At 33.8% G+C, this 8,723-nt stretch overlaps 1 protein-coding gene across 5 annotated transcripts in view; it reads left to right on the forward strand.

The window, feature by feature from the left end:
- Positions 1-6,893, forward strand: part of LOC106882574 (acetylcholinesterase) — a 135,732-nt gene extending 128,839 nt beyond the window's left edge. For all 5 annotated transcript variants that reach the window (XM_089357251.1, XM_052970477.2, XM_052970478.2 and 2 more), the window contains 2 exons: positions 1,185-1,372; positions 6,621-6,893. In XM_089357251.1, the coding sequence (XP_089213377.1) occupies positions 1,185-1,372; positions 6,621-6,733 (301 nt within the window). In that variant the 3' untranslated portion in view covers positions 6,734-6,893. The remainder of the gene's footprint in view (positions 1-1,184; positions 1,373-6,620) is intronic.
- The last annotated feature ends 1,830 nt before the right edge of the window (positions 6,894-8,723 follow it).

Below are 8,723 nucleotides of genomic sequence, written 5' to 3' on the forward strand. Positions count from 1 at the left end.
CCTTTTTAGCTGAAAATTATAAACAATTATAAATAAGGGCAAAAGAAAAAAAATTGTATGCCAATATGCTGAAAAATAGTAGGTATGTGTGTATATGTGAGCATGTGCGTGTGCGCTGGTCTGTGTGCGTGTGTGTAATGATAGCACGTGTATGTGTGTATGTGTGTGTGTGTGTGTGTGAGTGTGTGTTTGTTGTTGTGGAGTTTTATGTATGTTTGTGATTGCACTTAGTATCGTTTAAGGTCATAGGAAGAATTTGTAGTAAGAATTTTAGTAGGAGTGGCTGTCTGTTGTGTGTCTACATACACATGTGCGTAGGAGAACGGTCAGTAGAAAGGTAGTGGTACTTTGAAGTGTGTGTGTGTGTGTGCGTGTATATATATGTAGTGTGTGCGTGTGTGTGCATGTATGTGTGTGTATGTATGTACGTATGTGTGTGTGAACGTGTGAGTATGTGTGTTCGCGAAATATATATATATATATATATATATATATATATATATATATATATATATATGTACATAGGTAGATAAATAGATAGATAAATAGACAGACTGACAGAGAGATAGATAGATAGATAGATAGATAGATAGATAGATAGATAGATAGATAGATAGATAGATAGATAGATAAATAGATAGATAGGCATACATATAGGTGCAGACGTGGCTGTGTGGTAAAGAAGCTTGCTTCCCAATCACATTTCGAGGTTCAAACTTAGAAATTAATGTGATTATATCACTTCAAGTATTTGAATCCAAAACTCAACTAAGTCTATTATTTACCACCTTCAACAGAACAGAAACGAGGCATTCATTTTAAAGGGAGGCTGTTGTCGATTAATTTCATCTCAGTATTTACTTCTAAGTACCAGTCGATCACACTGGTCAATATAGTCGACTTACCCCCTCCTTCGACATTACTGGCCTTGTGCTAAAATCTGAAACCATTGTATTTTATTTACACATGAAGACTAAAATTCAAAGTTGATCTTGATGGGATTTTGAATACTGATATAAGAGGCAAAAAATAGTTACCTCAAACATCTTGTCCGATGTTCTAACGAATCTGTCAATTCATCTCCAGTCACTTGCATAAAAATATTTCTTATCATGTTTCCTACCATAAGCACAAAGCCTCACTTACCTAAAGTTTTGATTTCTCTTTGTCTTATTATTTTCCAGTAATCCTAACAATGGAGATTGCTCTGATTGCTCCAATGATCCATGGCCCAAGTTCACACCCAAAAGGGAGATATATGTTGTGATTGATGATAAAGCAAAGGTTGAGACGAAAGAGAATTACATGAATAATATATGCGGTTTGTGGACAGATCTTCTCCCCAAAATGAACAAACACCCTATTTGTCCAGGTAAGTTTCTATATATTATCGTCTCTTATTTTCTGTGCTGATCGTTGTCATATTCAGTAGTGCACGCAACACAGACATAACCTTCTGTGCATATATATATATTATTACAAATTTTGGATTTTACCAATAGAAGCAAAATTCCTATTTCAGGAAAACCTTATTTTCTGGAATACAAATAGAAAGTTATATCCAATATAATAATATATTATATAACAATATAATAATATAAGCATTTTAAAGCCTACTATAAAGTACAATAAATTCAATTTTAAAATATTTTTAAAATATTTGAAAAAATATATATACATTACAGTTATTAGTCTGTGGTAAAAGAAGATAATTTTAATCAACGCTACTCGTGTTTCTGCGCTGGTGGTTTGTTTAACCAGGCCATACCTAATCCATAAATCTACCAGTGCGTTCTCAGGCTATTTTTCTTATTGTTATTATTATTAACGTATCAAACTTAAAACTACATATTCTAAGATATATTCAATAGAAAAATAAGAATATGAATAAAAATATAATAAAAATATATATAACTTACTAATATATTTTTAAAAATTACAAAATTAAAAAAAAAATTTGAATTAAAAATTTTATTAAATTAATAAAAATTGATAAAATTATTAAACACCTAAAAATACAATACCGATATATATACATAGAAAGTGCTAAACATAAAGAAACCCTCATCGACTATTTTATAAACACATCAAATTTTACCGCCTATCCATATAGTCATTACGGGAATTAATAATTTATTGTAAGATTTACCCCTAACTATACAAGAATAAATTACCATTTTTACGTCAAACGTAAGTTAATAATATTTAAAAAGTAAAAACTTCTATATACGTTATGAATTTATTGAATAAGAGTAGTAAATGAACCTAGTAAACAAAATTAACAAAGGAAGAATATTTATCTACATGTTTACTCCTTGTTCCTGTGAAAATGGTTGCTACCACTGTCGTGCGCTAAGTATTTTGGGAATAACATAAATAAAATAAACTACTCTGAAAAATTCTCTAAGACTGATAATATTTGAAAGGTTGAATTCAAGGGGAGATAATAACAAGATACTCTGAAATTTAGCTATAACTGGATTTTTTTCTGTAGTGTTAAAGATGTAGAGATTTATGTTATATTAAATGTGGATTGTCTATTCCTTTTAAGGTAATATTCTTGAAATATATTCTTGGTTCTTGGTATATCCGTATTTAATGCTATTATATAATTCTATTATAATTACATTTAACTATCTTCCTCATAATTGTTTAGATTACATAATTTTATATATTTTTCATTTTATTATACGTAAATTTATTCTTATGTCGGCATTTTTTCCTCTCTCTTCTAAACTGTGCAGTAATACATCTCTCGACTGGAGTATTTTCATAGACTCAGTTGTGCATAATAAGCACATTTTATTACCTATTCTATATGACTTTGCTCTACTAATGATATTCCAATTAAGGGTGTATTTCAAATTTTAACTATCATATGTATTTACTTAGACCTTTCGAATTTATTAATTTGGGATTTTAAAGGATTGGTAATGTTTGGAAAGTCATAAAAATGATCATAGTAAGGAAAATACCAAAAATAATTCGAATGGAAATAAGCATAATTATTATATACCCACGAAGAATACACTGACAATGAACAAAAAATAATTAGATGAAGTATTATAATAATAATAATAATAATAATAATAATAATAATAGATGGCAGCTATGTGTAGACCCAGGTTGATGCTTCCAGCCATACTGCCAAGAAAGTACAGAATTTCTGCAACTCCAACTTTGCTGCTTTCTGACCTATGAACTTTTAGCCCTCTTCCAGCCCGGATCTGAACCCTCTGGACTATATCGGGTTGGGCATTTTGGAGCATGCCACCAACAAAATCTCCCTCCTCGATATCATTCTCTGAAACCTGTTATCAATGAAGAATGGGCTAGGATGTCCAGTGGCTTCGAGGTGAAGAGTTGTGCAGGGATCCGGGGCCGTGTGGAGGCTGTAATTGCAGACAATGGAAGCCACATAGAATACGTTATTCGTTTTGTGAATGTTATTAACCTATTTTTGAATTACTAAACCTATTGATGCACAATGAGAGAGTTTCAAATGTTAATTACTAAAATAATAAACATTTGAAAATATTGATATAGATATTATTATTATTATTATTATCATTAGTAAAATGGATTATACAACAATAAAACAGGTGGCCAACAAGCAAAAACCTATAAATGGCAAATCCAAAATTTTACAATTAATTCATAATTATAATAGGACACGAGGTGCCAGCATTGTTGTGAAAATCAGAGTTGAAAAATCCTCTAAGAAAACCACCAATCACTGGAAAAATTACAAGCATAACAGAAATCAGACTACGAGCAAAGCAGAAAGCCGGAAAATGAGGAAATAGATATCTATGGATCAATTGATTTTAAATTTCGAGAGTTTATCTTCCTTAATTCTCATCAGCAGGAATCACTATTTACCTAGGGTTAAAAACTTAGCTCGATTCCTTGTGTTTGGTAACCGTTGAAAAGCTAGAGCCAAATTTTAAAAAAAACTGGTGCCAGTGTATGAAATTACTGAATGAATAAATATTCGAAAATATTTATATAGATATAATTCATTATTATCATTAATAAAATGAATAACAACAATAATATAGGTGGCTAACAAGCAAAAACTGATAAATGGCAAATCCATTTACACACACACCAACACACACACACACACACACACACACACACACACACACACACACACACACACAAACATGCACACAGACACACTCACGCACACACATATATCTAATATAATAAATGCGAAAAGTAATTTCTGTGTGTCAGTGTGTCACACTTCGACCCCGTCTCTTACTATTCATTAACACTCCTACTATTGCTCATGTTGGGGTGAGAGTAATAGTAGGCATAGAAACGGTGAGGGCAGTGGCGAAAACTGACAGAGGGAGAGAGAGAGAGAGAGAGAGAGAGAGAGAGAGAGAGAGAAAGAAAATAGAGAGACACAAAATATAGAGAGAGCTGAATTTTTTTTTTTAAAAGTAGTAGTGTTGATGGTGGCTGTGCGAGTAAAAATAATGAGAGAGAATGAGTCGCTATGTGAGAGAAAGAGGAACTGACCACTGAACTAACAGGCTAAAGTAACATACTGAACGAACACACACATTTAGCCTTTTTGTGATAGAAATGGGGTGATAGTAATAGTATGGGCTGTAGTTGTGATAGTGGCAGAGGCGGCAGTGATGGTGGTGGTGGTGGTGGTAGCCGAGGTGGTGAGGGATGAAGTGAGAGTAAGCTATTTGAAAGACAGTAGTGATGATTATGGAAGAGAAGGCGGCGAAGTCAAAGGTGTTGACGGTGGTGGGATCAGAAGTCTGCATGGTGTGTGTATGGCAGATCTAGTGGCGATGGTGGTGGTGGTTTAAGTTCCAAATCAACAAATTTTCTCATTGTTTTCATGAAAATTGTTCACTGCTTGAAAAATATTGTTGAAGTTTAATAAAATTTAATATACACTCGATGCAAGAAGTGTCATTTTTGGGCCCAAGGCCTAATGAAGCGTCCCCACAGGATTCATCTTATAAGATAGATCCTTTTAAACTACTATGTATGTATATATATATATATATATATATATATATATATGGTGGTTGTCTACTCCTTATACAGAATCTGACCACCTCCTGTAACTACACCCTAGAACTATCATAGCGTGTAATGTGGCTTTTTAAACCTGACAATGTTTTCAAAAGATTCCCACATAAATTCCATATCTGATTTGGACCACCAAGAACAACAGTTAAGTTCTGATCTTTGTGGATCTTAAAATGTCTTTTGAGGCCTCCATTAAATTTGCAGACCTTATGGCATATATGCATACATGCATACATACATACATACATACATACATACATACAAACATAAAACATACGTATATAAATATATATGTATGTATGTATATATGTGTGTGTGTGTGTGTGTGTGTGTGTGTGTGTGTGTGTGTGCGCGCGCGTGTGCATGCATATATGTATCTGTTGTTATGTCCCGTTATTATTCCTACTGTATTTGTGTAACATTGTTCGTTTTTTTCTGTCCTTGTTTTTGTATACGTTCGCTGCTTTCTTCCAAGGAATCTAATGCTCTTAGCATAGTTTTTCCTTGGGGCTGGCCAGATTGGAGCAATATCGAGAATAACCAGCCGAAACTGCAAGGATAATCTGGAACTCGACTGAAGAAAGAAAACTCCGAATGACCCGTCCGTGTTTTCTTTGTATCGTCTATCTGGATGTTTTGTCCCTTTCTTGTATCACCTAACTGTCTGGATGTTTTGTGTTCTTGTCCCATTCTGTATTATATATATATATATATATATATATATATATATATATATATATATATATATATATATATATATATATATATATATATATATATATATATATATATATATATATATATCTTGACCTAAAACATTTTATGCCAATTGGAGATCACTCATGTCATTACCACGCGTAGATGTAAACATTGAAAGTTGATGTTAATATTACGAAAAATTACATTCTCATTGTTATATTTATCCTAGCTTAGTATTGATCTAGCATACCTTTGATCAAAGAGAAATCTATCCGTGATAATACTGATTTTTTGTGTGTTTTTTTTTTTACCGATGCACTTATCTAGCACCACCTTATTTCATGTGTTCTTCCTTTTTAAGGCAATTAAGAATGACGTAAAGGAAAACTGGGTGCTAGTTTTTTGCAGGTGGGGAGACGAGGTAGAAATTCCTATGCGGTCTCATAGCTCCAGGTGAACAAACACTCCTACCGTGGATGTTTCTTCTCTTTGTCTCTTGAAATATAGTTTGTTTAGGACCACGCTTTCTAATATAATTCTTTGTGGGATTTAGTGGAAAGAAACACTGAATTTGGCTAAACTTACAATGTGCACTCCCCACTTCTCTCTCACTCTCTCGCTCTCTCTCTCTCTCTCTCACACACACATACACACACATACACAAACACACACACACAGACACACTGACACACTCACACACACACACACACACACACACACACACACACGCACACACACACTAATATATGTCTGTCATAGACTATACTTACAACATAACATACATTTACCTCGTGCCATTGCAATAAAATACAACTCATTAACGAAAAATTATTTTATTCCATTCTGTTTTTCAGTACCAACAAGCGGATCACAGAATATCTGGACATTCCAGGGAAGAATTCTGACCTATTTTACATCAATTTCTTTCTCTTTGTTATTGTTTTGGAACTTTTTGCTTAAATGCTGAGTTAATCTCTGAACATTCCAGGGAAGAATTCTGACCTATTTCACATCAATTTCTTTCTCTTTGATATTGTTTTGGAACTTTTTGCTTAAAGGCTGAGTTAATCACATCACTCTATATTGACATTGCCGTGTTATCTAATTAATAAAATCATTTTATCTTTTGTGCTTTCACACTTTATTTCACGTTTCTCCAGTTCACTCAGCAGGCAAACAATGAGTTGCACCTGTCTTTCAAAAATGAGTTGTACCTGTATTTCAAACATGAGTTGTACCTGTATTTCAAACATGAGTTGTACCTGTCTTTCAAACATGAGTTGTATCCCTATTTTAAAGGACTAGCCTTGTCATATTGTGTCGCGTTGAATCCCTTTCAGAACTACGGTAAAGGTACGAGTGTCTGTGAAGTGTACAGTCACTTGCACGTTAATTTCAGGTGTCGACTGTCCCTGAAATTGGTCAGATCATCTGGAACACTCATCGTCGTAACTGATAGAATACTGTTATCGGTGATCTTCCAGTATCGGGAGGTAAAAAAGGTAAATAAAAATACAAGGGAAATAACTTACGTCTTACTAGTATCATCCGTACTACTCTGAAATGTGTTTTTTTTTTTTTTAGCTGTTTATAAATAAATCACACACGTGATTGAAGTTAACGGTTTATATATAAATCACACATGTGATTGAATATCATAGTTTCTTATAAGAGGTCGAAAATGCCTCGTGCAGCCGGTCTTCCACGAGGCATTTTCGATGGACTCTCTGGCGATGTTTGACAGACGGAAACTTGAAACGAGAATCCGAAACGCTAATTATAGCCACCCAGAAACAAGCCCTTAGAACAAACCTGATACAGGCAAAGATCGATAAAAATCAACCAGACAGCAAATGTAGAGTCTGCAGGAAAGGAGACGAAAGTATCAATCATCTCCTGAGTGAATACACAAAGAGAGTACAAGTGCAGGCCTAACTTGTGTAGGCAAAAAAATGCACTAGGATGTTAGCATTTCTATATTAGTCCTGCTGATGGAGCCAGTGCTACCCAGGCTTTCAGTATTATTATTATTATTATTATTATTATTATTATTATTTTTAGTAGTAGTAGTAGTAGTAGTAGTAGTAGTAGTAGTAGTAGTAGTAGTAGTAGTAGTAGTAGTAATAGCAGTAGTAGTGGTAGTAGTAGTAGTTGTAGTAGTAGTAGTAGTAGTAGTAATGATAATTATAGTAATAACAACAACAACAATAATAAGTCGAAATGCTGATGAATCCGGCAGTGGCTGAGACGTTCAGAACTGAAAGCAGAGATTGAAAGTTTCACATTGGCGGCAAAAGATCAAAGCTTGCTTTTCAGAAACTACAAGGCTAACGTTCTTCAAAAACGGTTCTGACTCTAAATGCAGCTTCTGCGACACATTTGACGAAACAATAGACCACCACGTTCGGGATGCCCTGTGCTGACACCAAACGAATACAAAAATCGCCACGATAAGTTAGGACATATCTACATTGGAAAATATTTAAACACTACAAAATCTGCACTCCTTACTGATATGAACATCATCCTGTGCCTGTCGTTGAAGTTAAAGATATCACTGTCCTCTGGAATTTTCCAGTCAACACTGACAGAACGATACAGGTAAGTCAACCAGATATAATTATTAAAGACAGAAAAGAAAATACTAGTAAACTAATAAATGTAAATGTTCCCACTGTTAAAAATATATCTGTAAAGGAATTTGACAAATTAAGTAGATGTAAGGAACTAGAAATTGAAATACAAAAGATATGGTATCTTAGAGCAAGATCGGTTCCTCTTAGGGATGTCAGAAATATCTAGACAACATCCCAGGAGAACTATATCTCAGAGAAATTCAAAAGATTGTGCTGACAAGTACTGCTCAGATCCTTAGAAAAACCCTATCAATTTAAATGTCTGTGTTGTATTACATGAAGATATTTTGCTACTGTCCCTGCCAGTTCCCCTCCCCAGGC

Source organism: Octopus bimaculoides, chromosome 9, assembly GCF_046866305.1.
Source record: "Octopus bimaculoides isolate indiv1 chromosome 9, ASM4686630v1, whole genome shotgun sequence".
Lineage (NCBI taxonomy): Eukaryota > Metazoa > Mollusca > Cephalopoda > Octopoda > Octopodidae > Octopus > Octopus bimaculoides.